Here is a 22,407-nt window from a genome sequence, read left to right on the forward strand (position 1 = left end):
ACAACACCTTAAAGTTTTGTCTAGGCTACAAAGAGAGTCTGATAACAAATAGATAAATTAAATCACTACTATTTGTTGATAGAATGAAGTTTCTACAACTAGAAAAACTTTGAACAGAAGGATTAGTGCATTTTCTTTTATTTTCTCGTACATAATAGGCAATTGTTCTATAATTGAGCTATAATTCCAGTCTTCTTTTTACTTACTTGAGACAGGGTCCCACTAAGTTGTTGAAGCTGGCCTTGAAGTCACTCCCCAAGTAACAGTGATCCTTCTGCTTTAGCCTCCTGAGTGTTGAGATAAAGGCCTTTATAACCCAAGTTTTCAGTAAACAAAAAAACCATCATACAAGAAACCTGTTGCTACATTCTGTTGTTTTATGAGTAACTATTTCTCAAGAGTCCTGAAATACACCCAAATAATCAGCAAATAGCTCACTTAGTGTGGTGAGTTAATGATTTCCTAGACAAAGCTGGGATAAGTCCTACTTTATAAGTTACCGTCTCATAGATATGCTAACTCTGGATTTAATCAAAATTTCAGTCATATTCATCCTTCTCCTAAAATACATTTTTTTTGAATGAGTGGAGTAAGCAAAGAAAGTAATGGTGGGATTTTTTGGTATCTGCAAAAAGAAAAGAGAAAGAAGGAAAAGAAGGAAGGGAAACAAATGCTGATTGAAAGATAATAGTGCTCCTTCCACTTAAAATCAACAAATTATCTTTTTCTTTCTTTTCATTGGCTATTACATAGGAATATTATGTTTTCTTAGAGCAAATCTCTGTTGCCCTGAGCATATATTAAAGAGTGGTGGGTTATATGTAGCCAGTGGTTAAAACAAACACAAAGATATCTCAGGTTTCACAGTTTTCTGTTGCAGCTATCCCTGACCTTCAACAATATAAAGAATCTGATCATTTCCAAGTAGAGACATGTTTTCTGTAAATGATAGCTTGTTCATAGCCTTCTCAAGAATTTTATCTGTAACTACTTAGCTTAGGAATGCAAAGCTAAAGCAGGATCCTGGTTTATACAGGACAGAACCAGCTTAAAAGAACAGAGCAAAGAAAGGAATGTGGGTGTGTCTTTCTCCTTAGAGGCTTTCTACTCAGGGCAAGTTACAGCCTAATGGACAGCATAAAACAAGTTGAGAAGTAGATTAAAAAGAAACTGGACTTCAAGAATGCATATGTGCCTTCAGCAAAGGCTGGATTTAACAAAGTTAGAACCCACCTTTTTGGTTGTGATAACCTGAAGGCAAACATGCTAAGTAGGGAGAGGCTGAAAGTCTATATCATGTCAACTAAATTATATGTTGCTTCACAGCTGTTTGGTTCAAGAAAAGAAAAGACAAGGGAGGAAGAATTTACAGTACAGTCTATGAGATTGGTTTTATTATTGTAGAATCCCAAAACCACTGAGTCAACCATTTCAGAATAATTATTTATTTTCTAAAGAAAAAAATGTAATGTCTTGCCAAAACTAATATAGTAGGCTTGATCTGTTCTTTTAATTCCCTCTGCTTTCTTAGACATATGCATCATGGATAAAGCCCCCGAGCTATGCAAGGGAATTAACCAGAAGTTTAAGAAAGCCCTATAATTTGCATGAGCTAGGTTTTTCTTTTTTTTTAAAGAGCACTCATTTGTCTGAAGATATTAAGAGCATACAGCTGGAAGGAAAAAAAGGCAACAGAAAATTGCAGTTGAAAGTACTTATATGGATTTACATGGGCATGGAGATGGAAATGCTAGCTTATAGGGGAGTGGGTGGCAAGAAAAACGTAGGTATGAGAAATCCAGACTAGCTATATCCTGAAGGGATGACGGGATGTTTGCTCAAGCCCTAAATTTCCTTTTGTTCTGAGCTATATTCCATTATCATCTCCTTCAATATCTGTACTGCCCTCTTTAACAGTTACATTCAGTACCTGTTGTTAAGGCTGAAGCCAAGGGGCGCTCTTTGGCACTCACTTCTCAAGTTTTCTGTAATGTTCATCGCCCCTTTGCTGAATGCTGTTGTCACCAAGGTAATATTCGAGTTTCTCAGGTTTAGCCTTCTCAAGGATGGGTTATAAACACAGTCATAATCACATTGGCTAGTATGAGAGCTGTTGTGTGTTAGGAATTGGAATTTGTTTGTTTGTTTAGGAAGTAGCTAAGTCATTTTGGTACTCAGGTAGCAATGGAAATGCTTACTTAGCTTGAGGAAGGGAATAGACAAAAAAGGAGATTGAGCTTTCATATCATATTTCAAAAAAGTTCCTTAAGTGGGTCTGAGATTCAATTGAAAATTGGAGAAAGTAGCAGTAATGTTAATTGTGGATTATAAGGAGCATTAAATGAGTCAATACCTTTGAAATGTTTTCCACGGCCACCCAAAAGTCACAGTAAAGCAAACACTTGCTACTAGTCAGACATTAACATGATTCTTGCTTTTAATCCTCTATAAAACTTGTTAGGGATAGAATGTAAAGCTTGGATACAGAAGCTGAGGAGCTGAAGAATAAAACAAGAGTCTCAGTATTTTTTTAAACTCTAAAATAAAGAGAACATCACAAAACATTTCATGATCTTCGAGTCTTGTCCTCCCACTGCCATCAGACACTTAGGAACCACCTGTATATTAGGCCAGGATCACCAAATTTCAGAGGAGAGATATACTCAAGTGAAACTAATGTGTAAATCTGTTAAATCTGTTTCTATCAAAATCAAAAAAGTACTTTGGACATTAGGCCAGTGGTATACCAAATTTTGAACTAAGGACATTATATAAAACTACTTTATGAGGGAGGTAAATATGAATCTTTTCTGATCAGTACATATTTAACAATAAGGGTTGCCAGGAGCTTTAGTTTTTCCATGTTAAAATAATAGTCTATTAGCATTTTCTACTCCTGAGAGTTGTTAATCTTGTATGCTGGCATAAAAACTGTCATTTTAGAAAATAATTTGGTTTGGTTTAGCTTCTTTGTTGTTGTTGTTGGTTTGAACTTTCTGTTTGGGGTTTGGGTTTTTTTGTTTTGTTTTGTTTTTGTTGTTGTTTGTTTTTTTTGTTTTGTTTTGTTTGTTTGGTAGGTTTTTCAGGACAGGGTTTCTCTGTATAGACCTGGGTGTCCTGGAAATAACTTTGTATATCAGGCTATCTTGGTATTCAGAGACTTACCTGCCTCTGCCTCCCAAATGCTAGGATTAAAGGCCTGTTCCACTGCTGCCTGGCTGGCTTTTTTGTTTTTTGTTTTTTAAAGTTTTAACTGATGCCATTACTGCCATCTATACCTTTCAAATACCTCTCTAATCTTCAGTGATTCCATCTCTTGTCTTTCTTTGAAAAAGTCCAATCTTCTTATATAACTACATAAATATTTCAAACTACCAGCTGGGGAATATAAAAATCAAGCAATCTTTCTTTCTGGCTAATGAACCAGGCTCCCCAGACAATTAGATGATTCATACAGTTATGGTGACCTAATAGAACTTGTAAGAAAGGAATAAGAAGGTGTTTGAATTTCTCCAAAAGATACCTTCCATTGGCCTTGCTAAGATACTGGTTTGGTACTAAAGTTAGACTTTCATTTTGATCATATAGATTATTCTTCCTTTCCATGTTATTCAAAAATTAACAATGAGAAATCAGTTACAGTTTCCTGTTCCTCTTTATACCTCTCTACCCTAAAAAAATTTTATTTAGATTCCAAAGTCATGGTTGATGCAGGATGGTTTAACTCTGGTTTGTGATAGCAGATTGACTGCAGTCTACTTCCATACTTGACTGAGACAGTTAATATCTTGAGAAAATTTACTAGAACTACTGGCATCTTGATTTATTTACATAATAAAATGAGTACAAAAATACCAGTGATGGCCCAGTGAAAAGTTCAGCACGTAAGGGTCTAATGAGAGTTCAATCTCTGGGCCGACATGGTGGAAGGATAGAACCAACTTCCACAAGTTATCCGCTGAGATCCACACACTGGATATAATTTATTTAGACTCTATATTCCCTCATAGTCCTGTCCTAGGCATACCATGGACCTTGATAAGTACTTTGGACATTAGGCCAGTGGTATACCAAATTTTGAACTAAGGACATTATATAAAACTACTTTATGAGGGAGGTAAATATGAATCTTTTCTGATCAGTACATATTTAACAATAAGGGTTGCCAGGAGTGGTAGCACTTGCCCTTAATTCTAGTACTTGGGAAACAAGAGGCAGGTAGATATGTCTATATGGCATGGTCTATATAGGGAGCTCCATGCCCTCCAGCAAGACATTGTCTCAAAAGCAAACAAAATAATAAATGGGAAGTAAGTAAATAAAACTAAAACCATAAAGGTACAAACCAAATTATTATAAAATGTCATCTAGATAAGGCAGAGTTTATAGGCAAAGGATTTGTAAGCCTCACAAAACTATTCACAATTATGTCAAGGAAATATTTCTCACTTTTTACTATGGAAAGAAAATTTGCACTAGAAAGCTAGAAAAGGCTAGTAAATCAGATGAGAGAACAATTAGAAACTATTAACACAAACATTGTCTCATTATTATAATCAAGGTTTAGCTTTCTAAAAGTTAAATAATGTTGTTTTAATAATGAAAAACTGCTTAAATTTATGAGATCACACTGGATTTATATAAATTACAGCTGTATGATTACTTTAAGAGTTAATAAAGAAAAAGTATAGTTTGGTTAGGTATGTAATTTTATAAAATAAAAAGAATAACTAAATACAGAAAAATATGATGAGTATCAGCCAAGAAACAATCAGTACTTTTCAAGATTCTCATAAGATATAGCCTGGTGTAGTGAGCTATATCTGTATTTCCAGAATTTGGGATGTAGAAAGAAGATCAGAAGTTGGAGATCACCCTTAGCCAGTGAGAAATCATCCTGGGATACAAGACTGTATGCAATATATTTAATATTTAGTATATGTAATTACATATATGTAATATATGCAATAAATATACTATATACAGCAAAATTAAAATCTAATGTACTGACAACTATGCACCCTTTTTATCCACGATTTCATTTAACTTTTCAAATTTATGCAACTTTCAAATGAATAACTACAGCAGACAAATGCTCATATGACTGGATAACAATCAAGACCATCAACAGTTTCCACTTAGTAACAGAATAATGGAGAGTTCTGCATCCTTGACAGGGCTATTTGAGAAAATGTGATAACTATATATGTACATATATATGTCTTAAACACATTATTATATCTTCAGCATTTAAAAAGGAGAACACTCATGTAACTTTTGACAGAACAATGCAACTTCCCAAAGAAATTATAACAGGTGATTTGTTTACTTTTACTTGAAATTTAAGTTTGAAATATTCTTATTAGTAGATTTGCTTAAAATAATTTAACCATAATCCATTCTGCCCAGTTGTGATCTCTGCTCTATTCATAATTTTAGAATTAGGTGAAACAGCAACATGATTCTTCAAACATCATAGCACCAGAAATGATTAATCTGAGGTGAGTCCATACACATGATGAGCCAGATACCCCAGTTCGTGATTTTTAGTGGGCTGTACTCTTGTTTCATCACATGGTCTCTTTTCACTCCTTCTACTACCCCAACAGCTGGTTTTCCATAAACTAAGTTCATCAAGCATGAAAACAAAGAAAAATTATTTTAGTATTTTTCAGGTCTGGTTTTCAGGAAAGTAAGATTAAGCTGTACCTTTCAAAACATTTTGTTTTCCTTTTTGGAGGTCTTAAATATTAAATACATCTAAAAAGCTAGCCACTTAGGAAGTTTACTGAATGCATAAAAAGATATCTAATTTATAGTGTCTCAAATATTTAACAAAACCATAAATGAATAAATTTATAAGTCTACCAAGTTCTACCAAGTATGATATTCCTTACCCAAGTTATCAAAAGTCCAACAATATATACAGACCAAAAGAAAACCACAAAGCCAGCCAGAAAGCAAATGAACAAGTTAGGTAAGAAAGCCCTTAGGATACAGGGGATTTGAAATAAACCTAACCAAATCCCTTCTATTTGCTTTTATGGTTTCTTTTAAAAATTTCCCCTTGATTTTATGAGGCTACAACTGAATATTAATCCAAATGTCATATGAAATTCTGAATACTAAAAGAGTTATACAATCAGAGGTGAAAGAGTTCTTAAACTCATTTATCTACCAGTAAGGAGAAAAGTCTATTGGTTAAGTGGCTTGCCTGGCCACTTTGAGATTCATGATTTGCTATGGCTATTTAGGGCATGAGTACTTTTGTTTTTGTTTATGTCATGTATTTCCAATGAGGAGCTTTCCCATAGTAGTTTTCTCCCCTGAGTTTCTTGGAGGGGCATGGATCCAAAAGTATCAGAGTGGCTACAGTTCAGAAGGAAGACTACTTTATCGTCATATGCCTTACCCCATAAGTAGCAGTGGGATTGAATAGTAGAGTTCTGCTCTAGCTCCTGTAATTTCAAGAACTGCTTGTACTAGTCCACTCTGAACAGCTTCATCTACTTTCAATTTAGGGAAGCTGAGTGGAAAACATAGCATGCACCTCTTGTTAATATCCATTTCCTGTATTTAGGTCATAAGAGAGCCTAGGTTACCTTAATATATTTAAGATAAAAAAAATGCTACTCTGCAAGTGAAAGAAGTAAAAACTAAAACACTATTTAGTGTAGGCTACATATAATCTGTTCAGTCTCAGTACCAGAACTGAGAACAATTACTGCAGCTGGGAGAGAAGGAAAGTAAAACAGTGATACAAAGTAAAGTTATATAAAAATTTCCTCCAAGAAATGTTATGTTTCTTTTCTAAGAAAAGTTAGAACTAAAGTGGTTTATTAAGTTAGGAAAATCTATTTAGGCAGGGCCTGCAGCTTCATTAACCAAGTTCTACCTTTGATGGGGTGGAATGGGAACAACCTTAGCACTACTTACTACTTACCTACTTCAAACAACCCTAATTTGAGCAAACAACTGCTCTAACTGGTAATTCTAATGTCCAGCAAACACTTGCAGGGGCCTTTGAGATCTCCACTGTAATGGTGAGGTTCCAGAAAACATGTTAGTTCCAGAGTGCTATAGGGAACCTACTACAGGAACCAAGAGGTGTGTGGGCCCACATCAGCTTCGTGGGGTAGGGTGGGGGTGCAGCTACAGGAAACTGTAATGGTTTACTGTGTGCAAAAAACCTCAAAGGAGAAGGTCAGGCAAGGATAATAGGCCAATTTAATCCTGAAAGCACAAGGTGCAAGAAATTTTATGATGGTTTGCCACTGAAATCACACAAGATCCAATAGCATCCAACTGCAACTGCTCATCAAGGGAAACAAGAGGTGTAATTGTAACCGCGGTGTAATCACTGAGACTGCTTCTGCCTACAGCTCCCAGCAGAGAAGTATTAAGAGCCTGGAAAATCCAATACAGAGAAAAAGAGATTGTACATGGCGTAGCGAAACAAAAGCAGTGTGTGTGTGTGTGTGTGTGTGTGTGTGTGTGTGTGTGTGTGTGTGTGTGTGTTTCTGTGTGCTTTGCCCATACGGAGGACAGAGGCTTAGAAATGTGTACTCCACCTCCTCAGAACTCCCTTCTTGAAGCTTCTCCTTCTCTCCTTTGTTTAAAACACTTAGCCTGGTGTTACAAAGATTGCCATTACCAGACACTCTGGAATGCGAACCCAACACACCCTAGTCTATAGGAAAAACACCGTACCCACTACTCTCACCCTCTCAAGGGAGCTCCTGCGCTGCCCAGGGACTCCCTCAAGAAGCACAGACCCCTGCTTGAGCTCTTCCACCCAGCCAAGAGCAACAGCCAGCCCCAAGGAAGCTAAGCTGCCCAGCAGCGCCCGCTCCGAAGTTGGCACTGAAGTTTGTCCAAGGATGTCCGGAACCTTGAGAAGAAAGGGACATGAGGTGGAAAAGACAGTAGGAGTAAGTTGAGTTTTCCGAGTGGATCCTAAGGCAGAAGGTCAGTTAGGTTCGAAGCCCTTTTTTTTTTTTTTTTTTTTTTTTTTTTTTTTTTTTTTTTTGGTGCGCACTGAGAAAGTCTCCCTGGCGCCTGGGAGCTGTCACCTGAGGGCAGCCCAGGAGGGAGCAGGAAACGTCCTCCTGGCGCCAGGGGAGGACCTCAGGCTTCAGACTCACTGGATCTTGGGGCTCAAAGCAGAGGGGGAGGGGAGATGGCAGAGGGGACAAGAGGCAAAAGCAACACCTTTCAGACAGGCTTTCTCCTACGCCCTCTCCAAGTTCGTGCTGAGAGGGCCAGGACTCTCCCAAACCACTCTACTATGAGTCCTCAGTTCAAACAAGTCCACCGCCAGAGATGGGTGGGGTGGCGGCGTGGAGGCCAAGGGCTTAAAGGTTGAGACCCTAAAACCAGCTCTAGTCCCTCGCCGAGACAACCTAATGCATTTACACAAGCCACAGCCAGTAACAGCTCGCGGCTGGCACAGGGCTTAGCTCCCGACTCCCCTGTTATTCCTAATAAAGTCGATTACGTTGCCCTCCCGGTGCTGATTGGAAGGGAACCGAGAGGGAAAGGGGGGCGGGCGAGGGAAAGAGCACGGGGAGCAATCAACTTTGCGACCCAGCACTTCCTCGCGATCCGTCGCCATGCTTAAGATCCACCCCCACCCCCTCCTGCCTTTCAAGTGGATACTGAAACTAGGCCAAAACTTTTCCCCTCCTTTTCTCTTTGCCACTAGACTGGATTGTGCCCCATGGAGCCCCATGGAGCTCTGCTTTCTTAAGCACAATAGCCGGACTAATTAGATCATAGAGGCAAGGCAGCGATACTGTAACAAGTAGCCCAAGAGGCAAAAGAGGGAAGGGCCGAAGAAAGGGAAAGGGGAAAGTTTGCAGCTCTCACACTTACCGATCAAGCCTCCCACCAGAAAGGCAACGATTTGGAAAACCAGAAGAATCCCTCCAACAATGCAGAGCTTCTTGGTACTCATGTTTTCTATAATTGCCCCAGCCATTTCTGCGACCCCCTTTCTTTTCTCCTTTAAGTAAATGTTTTAGGGTATGCTTTCGCTTCCCCTCTCCTTCTTCCTTGCCCTCTTTTCCTGGTGCTGCAAAACTTCAAGGGTGCGATAGCAGAGGAGGTGGGACAGACCGCAGGCGCCCGCGCGGATGCCTGGGCGAAGCCGCTTGGGCTCCCCAGATGCCCAGAGCTGAGACTGCGGCCGCCCGGCAGCCAGTGGACGCTTAAAGAAGCAGGGAAGCGGATCACATGACACGCCTCCCTCTCTTTCTTCCTCCCTCCCTCTCGCGCTTCCTCCCTCCCTCCCTCCCTCTCTCTCTTCCTCAACCCTGGCCCGCCAGTTCAGGGATCTCAGCTCCCGCCAGCTCTGGCTACCCGCCCTCAGGTCTGGCCTGCAGCTTGCCCCGGCAACAGCTGGCATCTTGAGGAGGGGTGGCTGGTGTTGTTAAATGGGCTTGGCATACACAGTCTCTACCATGTTTCCTTTTCTGTTTCCCAAAGTATGGGATTTAAGTTACTCATGGGCCTCTTTGCAAACCCTTAACTTACATGTTGAACCCACCCCACCACCAACCATTTGAACGCTAGGAAAGAGATGAATTTTAAAAAAAGATTCTAGTGAAGTTAAGTCAAAGTATAAAGAGAAAAAATAAGGTCTCTGTTCTGGTACCTTCTGCCTTGCCCTATCCTGGAATTATAACCCGCTAAATTCCTTATTACACGGCCCTTCAAGAGTCTTATTATCCAGACAAATCAAACGTCTGTTCCTTACTCTACCCTGGACTGCCAGTCTTGGTGTTGACTATTACCAAAACGCTTTAAAGTTCATTGAAAACCCGACTTGTTTTAAAACCCTTGTTTTGTTTTTCACATCACCTTTATGTTCCAAGGGTTGATCCCCTCCAATCCTGCTCTCACAATTTCACCTTCTACAAGGTCTTATGAATGCACATTTGTTTCTATTACTAAGCTGTAAATTTCTGGGAGACTGGGACCAGGTTCAATTCTCTTTGTATCCGCCCCCACCCCCCACCCCTCAGTGCCTAACAAAATTCTCACACTAGGAGACCATGCATGAACTTTGGTGGAATGAATAAATGAGTGAATGTTTAAGCAAGCCCACAGCTTGCATTTCAAAAGCCTAAAGGACTTTAGTTGGGTAGGTAGTATACATGTTAAATAGTACCAGTTAGAGTTTCAGGTGGGTGGTCACAGCTACTAGGAGGCTGAGTCAGGAGGATTAGTAATTTAAGACCAACCTGGATAATTTTAGAGACCCTGTCTCAAAATAAAACCTAAAAAGTGATCTGGGGATGAGACCTCTTGTTTAACTTGGTCTGAGGTCCTAGATTCAAACCCCATGGAAGGCAGAGGAGGAAAGAGAATGTTAGCTCTTTGAGAGATTTACTTATATTGATACACTACATCCAAGGAAAAGTGGTGATCTTAAGAGATTTCTTGATAAGTTTGACCCAAACTCCAAGGCCTGGTTTTTCCATGTTTCGTAAACTGTCTATTTAGCCAATGCAACTCAAATCACACATTAGCTTTATAAAGGTACCTCCTGGCCTCCCAGTACAGGTTTCCAAAGCCACCAGCATACCTGATTTCTTGCTCCTTGTCATCTTCCTGTGGAGGAACTATTTACTGTCCTCTTCTGATCTAATCTTGCACCTGCATTGCTTATAGATAACACCTATAATTGCCTTATAGGTAAGATACGCTACAAAAACAAGGCCAATCTTATTCCCCTAGAACTAAATCCAATACTCCTTAAGACAGATACCAGGTTGCATCTACATAAAACTATTTCATTTCCTTGGTCTCCAGAAGACCTTAACAGTTCCAGGGCTGTAGCTGTCTTTTAAATATTGTTTATTCCTTCAGTTACTTGTCCAACATTTACTTACAATCTTAATGTGTTTTCTTTTCCTTCCTGAGCACTAGAGATTATACCAAAACTTCAAAAGTATTCTGAAGGAACTACAGGATAGTTGTGATTCACTGTATAATGGTTTTCCAAATTGTAATTGCTGTGTGTGTGTGAGAGAGAGAGAGAGAGAGAGAGAGAGAGAGAGAGAGAAGAAGAAAGAAGAAGAAGAAGAAGAAGAAGAAGAAGAAGAAGAAGAAGAAGAAGAAGAAGAAGAAGAAGAAGAAGAAGAAGAGAAAAAGAAGGAAGGAAAAGGAAAAAGGAGGGAAGGGAGGAAGAAATTTTTATCCTTATTCCATAGGGATCCTGCTAGACACTGGATAATGGGATTGCTAAAACTGAAGTGTTCATTTCTATTGGCTCATGGCCCTTTAAGAATCATCTCTTTATTTCACTGTCCCTGCTTCATCAAGCCTAAGCATAAAATCAGATCGAGTCTTAGTTTCTTTTCTATTTCCATGATAACACATCATGACTTTGGCAATTTCTAGAATAAAGAGTTTATATGGACTTACAGTGCCAGTGAGTGAGAGTTCATGATTTTAGAGTAAAGGTATGGCAAAGGAACAGTTGATTCCCAAGTAGGAGGGTGAGGGAAAGACAACAGGGACTCCCTGAGCCTTTTGAAACCTCAAATCCTACCCCTGGTGAAAACTCTTCTCTGATAAGACCACATTTCTTCCTCCTTCCCAAAACAAAACAAAACAACACAAAACAGAACAAAAGGTTCTACCAATTGAGAACCAAGTGTTTAGATACATAAGCCTATGGAGGCAATCTCTTTCAAACCATTACAGTTACCTTCCATGTATCATTGATCTTGAATAGGGAGGTTTCTTTGCATATATAATGGAAAGCTTTGAGTAAATGTGTTATTCTTTTCTCATAAAGTGGGTTTTATGATAGGAGTTTCTCCATGAGATGCTTTTAAATTTCAGTTTCTGTTGTCTTTGTAAATATTAATAATGACTATCAAACTTCATTTCCCAATTTGATAACATGAATATGTAGAAAAAAAGCTTAAATGTTTTTCCTGATAGGTCTGGAGTGGAATCTAGATTCCTGCCCCTGCTGTGTGAAACTACAGTACATTATAGTTAATAGTGAGCTCCAAGGCTCAATGTTCTCACCTATAAAAGAAAAATGATAATAATACCAAGCTTATGGTATGTTCTTACAAGGTATAGACACTTATTAGTATAAGAGGACACAACAATTGAATCAATAATCTTGATCTGAAAAAGAAAGCTAGAAACTCTGGTGCTTTCTGAGCATGCACAAAACCCCAGTTTTAATCCCAGCAGTGCATAAACTGGGTATGGTGGCACACATCTGTAATCCCAGCACTCAACAGGGAAGATCAAGAAGATCAGAAGTCATCCTTCATATATGGAATTTGAGGCCAGCCTAAGATATATGAGTTTTTCTCTTAAAAAAGAAACTAGTAAGGTGAATCAGAGATTAGTTGTTTCTCAGATATAACATTTGATCATGTTATGAATACATTTTTAATAAGTATTATCTTGCTATTTATTAAAGTTGCTGTATACTCATGACCTTCTTGTTTTGGACTCCTAGATGATGATATTACAAGTGTGTGTCACCACAACCAGCCTACAAACACACTTTTTGAAGCACACTTTTGAAGATGACCAGAAGATTATTTCCACTTGACAATAGTACTTGTAAAAAAAAAGCAATATTTAATACAAAATTATGAACACTACTTAGTGGATGCTAACACAAAAGCATTATATCCTAAAAATTGCTCCCTGAAACAGAGAGAGATGGCTCAGTGTGTAAGAGAAAGTATGAATGACCTGAGTTTGAACCCCTAGCATATAGATTAAAAACAAAGCAAAACAAAACCAAACCAAAACCAAAACCAATTATGGATGTACATGCCTGTAACTCTTGCACTGTAGAAGGCAGAGAAAAGGATATTATTGGGGCTTGCTAGCTACCAGCCTGGCTCCAAGTACAGTGGGAGACCCTTTGTCAAGGGGATGAGGATTAAGAGTTATAGAGCAAGACATGCATGTTCTCCACTAGCCTCTGTACATATGTGCGTGGGTATGTAACCATCACCCCTAAACACATACATGTACACACACAGTTGCCCCCATCCATCAAGGAAATGTTTATTTTGAGTCATCAGAGAGATGATTCCAGAAAGCAGTATAGGGTCTGGAGAGGTAGTTAAATAGTTAAAAGCATTTGCCACCTTTTCAAAGAAACTGAGTTTGGTTTGCAACACTCAAGGTGGATATCTCACAGCTGCTTCTAATTCTAGCTTCAGGGAATCCAATGCCCTCTTTTAGTCTCCATGGGCATCTGTACCCCCTGTCCCATGCCACACATGCACATACACTCATATAAACAAACAAGCAAGCAAACAACAACAGATGGGTTAGAGAGGTGGCTCATCAATTAAGAGTACTGGCTACTCTTCCAGAGGACCCCAGTTTAATTCCCAGCATCTACATAATGTCTGACAACTGTCTAAAAATCCAGGTCCAGGGGATCCATAGGTACTGAATATTTAAGGTACGTAGTAATACATTCAAAACATATTAAATAAAAATTTTGAAAAAGATAGAATAAAGTACAAAATCCAACTCCAATAGTCTTGTTATTTATTATTTTATTTGAATCTTTGGCATATGGAAAGTCAAAGAGATGTGAAATATATCTTTGCTGATGAATATCTAACTGAGGATAGATAAAATCTCCTCACTTCAGTTCCCATAAGGAGTTTATTAGCTAACTTCTTATATGATCCCTATGCACTAGGGTATATTTTATACTTGTGGTGTTTTTTTTTTTTTTTTCTTTTGGTTTTGGCTTTTTGAGACAGGGTTTCTCTGTATAGCCCTGGCTGTCCTGGAACTCACTCTGTAGACCAGGCTGGCCACGAACCCAGAAATCCTCCTGCCTCTGCCTGGGATTAAAGGCATGTGCCACCCCGCCCAGTTGTTTTTGTGATCATGACTTTCTTGAAAGCTCCTTAAACAGAAGACAATGACTGATTGTAGCACACCTCCTGGCACAGAGAAAGGTTCAGGTCCATCTTTCAGGAGCCAAGAGCAGTGTGATGTTGTTATTTTCTTTGCAGAAGATGATCTGTGGAGATCTAAAATAATTAAATACACCTCTTTAAAAACCTAATTTACTTCCTGGAGGAATCTAACAAGAATAGTAACCCATTCTGGAGCTTCTGTTTTTACTGTGGTAGTTTTTATCCATAAAAACATCCATATAGCTTCCCGTTGGTGATATTTTCTATTTGTGTGTGTGTGAATGAGCCTCACTATGAGTTCACACTTTGCTATTCAGTGTTACCCCCCTACTCAATTGTCTTATTTTATATGTAAATAAAGGATTTTTCCTAGTGCATCCTTTCACACACTAACTTTAGAAAGGAACTCTTGAAATAAAAATAGTTCAACATAATCTTCATATGAAATTGTTTAATATCCACCTCAGTCTCTTCCCCCTTTAGACCTCACTCCCATCATAAGATTTCCATTTTGGCTTTCCATTCACTTTTCATATTTATTCATGACATTAGCTTTATTTAGTTCTAGCCTTATGTCTTACTGGTTATATAACACAGGATATGACCTACCTTTTAAACATTTTCTTTAATTTCTCTTTTCTCAACTATTTAAAAATATCAATAATACCAAACATAAGTAATGATGAACATTAAAGAAAATAATGTGATTGTGCCAAACACAGAGTAGGCATTTAAAAAATGTTGCAATTATAAGGGAGGTAGTTTCTGTTCCCAGAGAGCAGAACAAAACAAAACAAACCATAAATCACCTAATTATAGTCTCTCTTATTAAATTACCTCTTTGAACCCAGGCAACCTAGAAGGGCAGGTTAAAAAAAAAAAAAACTTTATAGGTTTCCAGAAGCCTCTTAGTGTGATGCAGCCAGCAGCTTTAAGTAGCCGCCTTTTGTTGTTTCCCAGGCTTGAAAGAGGCTGAAGTAGAAAGCTTGTGTGCCTCCAAAGTCTCAGATTGTCTGTGTTGGGTTACTTGAGTAGAAGTGGAGCCTTACTCTTTATTATCATGTAAGGATACAAATTGCTCCCTAACATCCTATTGTTATTTGACCTCTCCAGAACCTCTGTACTATTCCATCTCACAGATCCTCTCTCTGTTTCTCCCTATGTGTGGCAGCAGTACACAGGGACATGTGTGCTGCTGACCAACAGTACCCTGCACCATGGCACAAAGTTACTGTATAGATTCTGTGAATGTGTGAATAAATGGACAAGGTTTGGTCCTTAGCTGTTCAGAAACTCAGAAAACTCCTTCCTGACACACAGATGGTTAATGACAGGAAGTATACCTTAGACAGTCATAATTCATGCCTTAGCAAGGGAAAACTAGTTTAGGCACAGTCCAGAGCTCCACTGTTACCAAAGTCATTCCTGAGTAGCTCAGAGTTACTGTATGTACACCAAAGGCAATGTTTCCTAAGTACAACTTGGAGTATATAGTGAAATACAAAGCAGAAATACAAGAATTATGTGAGAGTAGAATACACAAAAGTACTCTCCCTTTTCTTCTATGCATTGGTTATAAGAAACTTGGAGAGCTGAGAATGGGGGGCGGGGCAGGTAATTTCTACACACCCCATGTAGTGGAAGCTAACAGTTTGCACTGGAAATGATAATAACAGCTAAAGCAGCAAGGAAACCCTATGATTAATGTTCTTATTTATACCAACAAATCTGATAAATGCATAAATAGTGCCATCAATCCATGTAACTATTCCATCCTATGAAATGTGTTTTTCTATCAGAAATTTTAAAAGGACAATTGGTCCAGACACTGCTAGTAAAACTAGGGGCCTGAAATTCTCAAGTATATACAAGACAACATTCATCTTGTCACCAAATGTATAATTTGAAGGCATTTGAAAGAATTCAACAGTAGCTCCTAGGTAACTTATGTTAAGAAGATTCTGTGACATATTCTCAGCTCTGTTCTTCTTCATGTTAGCTATATCTTGAACTTACAAAAAGCGACAACTTAAAATACCATGCAAGGCTGTGAAAGTAAGTAGAACTCAAGCCCTACCATCCCTGGATGTTCATTCTTGCTCTCTCTGAGTTCCAGGAGAACCTTTCTTGTTGTTTCTGAGACAATCATTTCAGAAATGGTAGACCTCTTCTCTACTTATATGCCTCACTCTTGTCTCTTTCTTGTGATTTGACTCTCATTCAGAGTAAATTTCCTCCAGTAAAACCTAAAGTATTGACATTTCTTCCTTTTTGGCAGTAATTTTCTGCTAAGGGTTGTTCCAAGGTGAAGACTAAGTTTTCAAGTTAAGTGACCCATACAAGTAATTGTTAAGCACAATCCCAGTGTGTTGGATGCACCTTTGAAAAATAAACATTAGCAGAATATATGCACATAAAATTAATTTTGACTCAAGTAATGTATAAATTGATTCCTATATTTTTATATATTTTGGTCATGGTATGAATTCTTCTTTGCTTAAGAGTTCTAGATACTTTACAGATATTTAGTTTATTTACTGATTGTTATGTGTGTCATGAGTATTTATGTGTGGGATTGTGCCAAAGCATGTGTGTAGAGATCAGAGGACAATATATGGAAATCAGTTCTGACTTTCTACCTATTGGTTTTAGGGATCAAAATGAGGTCATTGGCTTTAACAGTGCATTTTTTTTTTTGCTAAGCCATTTCTATAGATGCTATAAATATCCATCGTAAGTAACAATTTATGAGGAAAAAAATCACTATTTCTGATATATAACATACTTCTGAATTATATATAATTGAAACCCAAATGTTTCAATGATACTTTTCCTTTTGCCCATATATGTTGTATGTTTGTAAGATGTCACATGTTTGGCATAGAAAAAAGAGATTTGCTATCATGAATACTACCTCCCATCGTCTTTTAGAATTTTATTTTTCATTGATTCTCTTTTACACATTCCCATAGCCTTTCAAGATTTTCCACAGTAAAAATGCTTCCCCCCACCAAACCCTACATTTTCCTACTCATTGCTTTTTTTGGTCTCCTTCCCTTAGAATCCAATTTCTGGGACATTCCCTTTGCAGGCTCTGGAACCTCACTTCTGCTGTCATCCCCAGCTATTTGCACAATATAGATCTCAGACAGTGTTTCACTGACTGTCTGGCAGATACCACTGGTGAACTCTCTGATAATGCTCCTACTTGATCTCTTGTAACATTTGTCCTTTCCCTAGTGTCAGCAACTTTGCTCTGTCTTATTTTCTCTAACTGATCTAGCATCTATTTTCTTAAACTGGCTTCGGCTCCTTTACTCACTAGTATTTCTTTTTTTTTTTTTTAAAGTCAGCTGAACAGAATTGTATTAGATGTTTTCTTCATTTACATTTCAAATGTTATCCCCTTAGTTTCCTCTCTGAAAATCCCCTATACCCTTCCCCCTCCCCTCACTAGTATTTCTAAGCAGTTTCTCTTTCACCCCCTTTCTTCTCAAAGTGTGTGTGAGTAATGAATATCTTTCAGCTTGACCTCTTACCTAAACTTGAAACCTATACAGACAAATGTCTTTGACTTTTCTGCCTTGATAAACCACATGTGCCACTAAATCAGTTCTTTCCAGCACTCCAATGACTCATGCTACATAACTCAGTCATCCTTTATCTATGACTGTATCAGTTATCTCAATCAGATTCTACTATCTTATTCATGGGAAGGTAGCCTTGTTTTTCTGCAAGACTGATCCTCATCACCTCTCTAACTTAGACTGTACAAGACCTTCTCTATCAGGTCTACAGTCTCTGATTTCCTAAAATAGACAGTTCAGTGTACAGTATATAGATTATTATAAAACACTTTTTTACTTTATGAACATAACTTGGCACTGTCTTCCTATTGCTTATAAATAAAGTCTGTCTTATAAAGGCCACATCACCAAAATCTCATTGAGTGATGATATCTGATATCTAATGATATTTGTACCCAGATTTTTCAAGGTACTTCTTTATACACATTGTGTATATGTAAACATTTGACCTTAGGCCTTCCCTCTTATACTTTAGCTATTGTAACAAAGCAATTAATCCTATGGAGGTATCACTAAGCTACTATTTTGTATTGTTTCTGCCTGTTACATTACTTAATCCAAAGACTGGTTATCTAGAAATCCAATATGAAACCCCTAAAATATCTAGACTTCCTGATTAATGTTGTAAACTAATATTCAATATGTCAGAAACCATAAGTATAATAATAACAACAAACACACTATGTACACACTATGTTGACATTTTTTTCTAGCTATTTTTTGGGGTTCTTTTATCTATCACTCTTCCAACTCTTATTCCGCCCTTAACTCTTCCAACACCACAATACTAGGTAGGAGAAAAAAAATAAGGTTAGAGAGAAAATGGGGCATAAACTTCTTTCAACTAATTCCTGCTCATTAGGGGGTATCAGATTCCTAGATGCAAGCTCAATCTTTGTCATCAGAATATCTGTCAATCCAGTGATAGCAAACCAGCAATTCAGCAAATACAACAGTAAGAACCAGCAGGAACCACCACCACCACCAGCAGCAGCAGCAGCAGCAGCAGCAAGGACCACCAGCAGCAGGGATGGTCCTAGCTGCCACAGGCCCTCTCATGGCTCTCACATTTATTCCCTCTCCAGAGACCCCCAGAATTAAACTATCTGCAGCTGGCAAAAATCACACCCTTGCTAATACATGAGACAAATCACAATCACCTGCTGTGACGTAGCCTCTTATCCCACACCGGGGATTGAAACAAAAACATATTCACATAACATAACTGGGTTTCTAAACAAAGCAAAATTCTCACTACAATACCATGTGACAGCCCTTGTATGAAGTGGGGTACAATGTCCAAGTAGACAATCTTAGAACTAAAATAGCATGATACTGTGAATCTCAGGTAGTTGTGGTGAGGGTTAAATGTTTCAAGTGTAACCACAATCCTAGAGATACATATAATTATTATTCTATTTCATGCAGTGTTCTGTTCTAACCACAAGAAAAGCTTTGGCTGAGGAGTCTCAACAATTTAAGCTGAACTTTTAACTCAATCATTGAAGTGACAAACTCCAAGCACTGAACAGTTACTCTCTTCTGACTTTTACTCTAATTGCAGTAAAGTAACAGCTCTTAAGTTCTTCTGTGTCTCAAGCATTGATATATTAAATGTGCATATGTATTTACATATATGCATGTGTATGAAATACTTATTTAATTTTTATAGCACCTTTTATGAGATAGACAAGGTTTTTATTTTATTATATTTCTTTTTATGATCTTTGTACTCACTACTTAAAGGACAGCAATAAATGCTGTTATTATGTTATCACATCTGCTAGCATCTCAAACAGGAATAAGGAGTCATTTATTTTGAACTAGAAGAGAAGAAAATTCTACTGTCTTCAGAGGAAAAATATAATTCTAGTTGTTATGAACTATGAGTAATTAATAGAGAAAACTGTATAGGTGGATAAAGTTAAAATCAGAGAATTGTAACAATTACAAATTATGGTCTGACTGAAGAGTTGGTAGATGTGTAATTCTGGCAGATTGAGCTGAAGTCCTATAGCCATGTGAACAAGAACAAGGGTGGAGAAAAAATGTTCTCATTAAGATTATACATCTCTGAAAACTATCATTTTATATCATGTTTATTATTAGACAGGTGATAATAACACCTTCTCTATTTGTATAGAAACATTTTTATACAATTTTAAGATGCTATCTCAGTAATATTCACAACCTTGGAGGTCTTTCCTATTATAATTACCACTATTGTCCAAAAGGGAAGCAGTTACACATGGGAGGCAAACAAACATCAGAGCTGCTCAAGGTTACTGGTTGATCCAGAAGTGATAGTCTGACTTGCAGCTTACTTACTTTAGTGTTGAAAATAACAAAAATCACATTATTTCCAACAAACTTTAAGACCCCATTCTTCTGCTTTTCTTTGGAAACATGGAGCAGAGTTGAAGAGACTGGTGTAGACAAAAGATGGTCAGAAATAGTGCTGAGCATGCAGAAAACTATGAGTAGAGTGGTTGTGATAGCAAGAAGTTGGGCTGTTTGCAAGGAAAAAAACAAATGTTTGTGATAATTTTAAAGTTACTGCCTAACCAAAGAATATACACCATAGTTAATAAATTGATGATTTTTTGCATATTAGTACTGTATTAATTTGTGAGAACTGTCATAACAATACTATAGACTGTGTGACTTATACAACAAAAGTTTTACTTTCTCTCAGCTCTGAAGCTGAAAGCCCAAGATCAAAGACTAGTACTGCTGGCACCTTGGACTCCTTTTAGGCTCTGGTTGCACCTGTCCTATGATATTCTCCTGTTGGATTAGCCCCTTGTACTAAAGGCCTTTGTTAAACTAGTCATACCTTTAACCACCTTATAGTCATGCAGCCTTAATACCTCAGAATAGTCTGAGGTATTAAGGGTTGATAACTTTATATATGAATGCAAGCTCATAAGTCAGCTACTAACAAAGACAGAGATGAAATGTTGCCATCTCTCAAGGGTCTTCTATGCTACACCCATAATCTTAATCTGTAATCTATACCTATCTATCTATCTATCTATCTATCTATCTATCTATCTATCTATCTATCTATCTATCTCTATTCACTTTTTCACACTTATCACCATAATACATTTTCTTATTTTATTTGTTTATTATGTATTTATTCTGTTTGTGCTTGTTTATGTGTGGGTTGGCACACACCTGCCATAGTACATATATGTATGTCAGAGGACAGCTTTCAGGAATGAATTCTCTCCATCTACCTTGAGACAGGATTGTACCACCCACTACTTAATCTAGGTTGAGTGGTATTCAAGCTTCTGCCAGAAATTTTTTTGAAAAGGAATGATAGGATTATAGTCACTTGCATTACTATGTGTATCTGAATTTTATGTGAATTCTGGACATCCAAATACAGGTTAGTGTGTGTGTGTGTGTTACTAAGAATTGAACCTTGTGTCTGTGAATACTAGGCTGATGTTATTACTGAGCTGCACTCTTAGTATTATTTGTTTTTATTTTGAGTCACAGTCTTGCTAAGGACCTAAAGTGGCCTTGAACTCACTATGTTACCCAGACTGGCCTCATGCTTTTAATATTTTTGCACCAACCTCACAAGCATTTGGAATTTTAGGCATATACCATCATATTCACTGAACTTGATTATCAGTCTTCTTTTATGTTGCTTTATGCGGTTATTTCATTAAAAATTTTCTATGTCAGTTTCATGAAAACATTCTCATATGCTTTTAATCTAAGTTTGATTGTTTTGCATTCACACAAAGGGCTATGATTCATCTTAAATGAAAATTTCAAAGTCTCTGTACTGTGGATAGGATTTTGCCTCAGATTGAATCGAATCTAGAACAGTTTATTAAGAATTGACATTTTAGTATGTTGATACAATTGTTTTATTTCTTCCACTGACATATGTCTTTTAAAAAATTGTTGTTGGTATGTGTGTGTGTGAGGGGGTACATATGCTTGTGTCGGGCATGGGGATCAGAGGAGGGTCTCCAGTTATTTCCTAGACCACTCTTTAACTTATTCCTTTGAGGAGAATCAATGTGAACCTGGATGATACTCACTCAGAAAGGTTCTAATGTACAGAATAACTGGAGCTTGAGATAGAAACTTCTGATGTCTATAAGAAGTTCAGCCACAATGACATTAATTATGAAGTTCCAGAGTTTCAGTTGCAAACTAAAAAATATCATTCATAGGGAGCTGAAGGAAATTGGCCCAGAACACTAAGAGAATTTGATGCTCTTTAAGAGATACAAATTTATAAGCCAGCACCTACCTCCAGCAGCTCACAACTGCCTGTAACTTCAGCTGCAGGACATGTGATGTCCTCTTCTGGACTCCATGGGCACTGCACACCAGTACATAACCCATACTCAGTTGCACACACATATACATAATTCAAAATGTTTGCAAATATAAATTTCTTTTTTAAAGAGTTACACTCACAGTTTAAAAGAGAAGAAGTGACTAAATTGGATAAGTTTGGGTAAATCCTAACACAATCCAACTAGGAACTTTGGAAATGAAGACCCTACCATATCAAATTGGGCTAGCCAAAGAAAAAGTCAGAACACTACATTGGGAGAGGAAAGGCACAAGTCGGCAAAAGATGGTCCTAAAACAGTGGTCCTCCACCTGTGGATTGGAACTCCCCTAGGGGGTCACATATAAAATATCTTGCATATCATATATTCATATTACAATTCATAACAGTAGCAAAATTACAGTTATGAAGTAGCAATGAAATAATTTTTAGGGTTGGAGGTCATCACAACATGAGGAACTCTGTTAAAGGGTCACAGCATTAGGAAGCTTAAGAACCACTGGAATTAGAAGACACTAGAACTAGTGAAACCTTGATCTTGTGCCTCAGACTCTCA

General features: G+C 37.7%; 1 protein-coding gene across 3 annotated transcripts in view; it reads right to left on the bottom strand.

The window, feature by feature from the left end:
- Wls (Wnt ligand secretion mediator) overlaps positions 1 to 9,209 on the bottom strand; it is a 113,074-nt gene extending 103,865 nt beyond the window's left edge. For 2 of the 3 annotated variants that reach the window (XM_021158505.3, XM_021158504.3), the window contains exon 1: positions 8,875 to 9,209. In XM_021158505.3, the coding sequence (XP_021014164.1) occupies positions 8,875 to 8,980 (106 nt within the window). In that variant the 5' untranslated portion in view covers positions 8,981 to 9,209. Of the gene's footprint in view, positions 1 to 206; positions 288 to 8,874 lie in introns of all 3 variants that reach the window. The other variant, XM_029475585.2, reaches the window with a different exon arrangement.
- Between the last annotated feature and the right edge of the window lie 13,198 nt (positions 9,210 to 22,407).

Source organism: Mus caroli, unplaced genomic scaffold (genome assembly GCF_978045245.1).
Source record: "Mus caroli unplaced genomic scaffold, Mus_caroli_1 scaffold_3, whole genome shotgun sequence".
In the NCBI taxonomy this organism is placed as follows: Eukaryota; Metazoa; Chordata; class Mammalia; order Rodentia; family Muridae; genus Mus; species Mus caroli.